Source organism: Fibroporia radiculosa, assembly GCF_000313525.1.
Source record: "Fibroporia radiculosa TFFH 294 genomic supercontigs, scaffold5116, whole genome shotgun sequence".
Classification (NCBI taxonomy): Eukaryota; Fungi; Basidiomycota; class Agaricomycetes; order Polyporales; family Fibroporiaceae; genus Fibroporia; species Fibroporia radiculosa.
The window spans coordinates 5,505-6,006 of NW_012133730.1; the positions used below are offsets into that span (position 1 = coordinate 5,505).

At 57.6% G+C, this 502-nt stretch overlaps 1 protein-coding gene across 1 annotated transcript; it reads right to left on the reverse strand.

Annotated features, from left to right (window-relative positions):
* Window positions 1–58: 58 nt before the first annotated feature.
* On the reverse strand, window positions 59–255 carry FIBRA_08936 (uncharacterized protein; the record flags this gene model as incomplete). Its single annotated transcript, XM_012330546.1, has 2 exons — window positions 59–129; window positions 186–255. 2 exons carry the CDS (start codon window positions 253–255, stop codon window positions 59–61), a joined length of 141 nt encoding a protein of 46 aa, XP_012185936.1.
* Between the last annotated feature and the right edge of the window lie 247 nt (window positions 256–502).

A 502-nucleotide genomic window follows, 5' to 3' on the forward strand; every position in this document is an offset into this window, starting at 1 on the left:
TGGTGGCGGTGGCGGTGGCGGCGAAGACGGGGGAGGTGTTGGTTCCCGTGCAGATGGCTCAACGAGCTCGACATAATTGGCTGCGACCGAGCCACATCATCCACTCATCAATAATCGCAAAAGCATGCGCTATGCACAAGTCATGCACTCACCTGGGAAGTACCCGCTCTTCGCCCCACCCTCACCGACACCAGACCACCAGCCTTCGTCAACCTGATCTATTTGTTCAATTAGCTCACCCTCTGTGAGGTTCATCTCATTATCCTCTTGAGCCTTGGTGGCACCGATATCAAATAAGTACGTATATGGTTCTTATAAAACGGCACAATAGCTCACTTCGTAATCAAACTGAACGACGGCGCACAGACCCTGACCTTGCGGGTATGATTCGACAGCGTGCGCCCGCGGGGGTTCGGGTTCGGGTACAGGCTCGGGCTCAGGCTCAGGCTCATGTACCGCTGCCACAACTGGTGGTGGCGGCGGCGGGGGCGGGGGGGGGGGG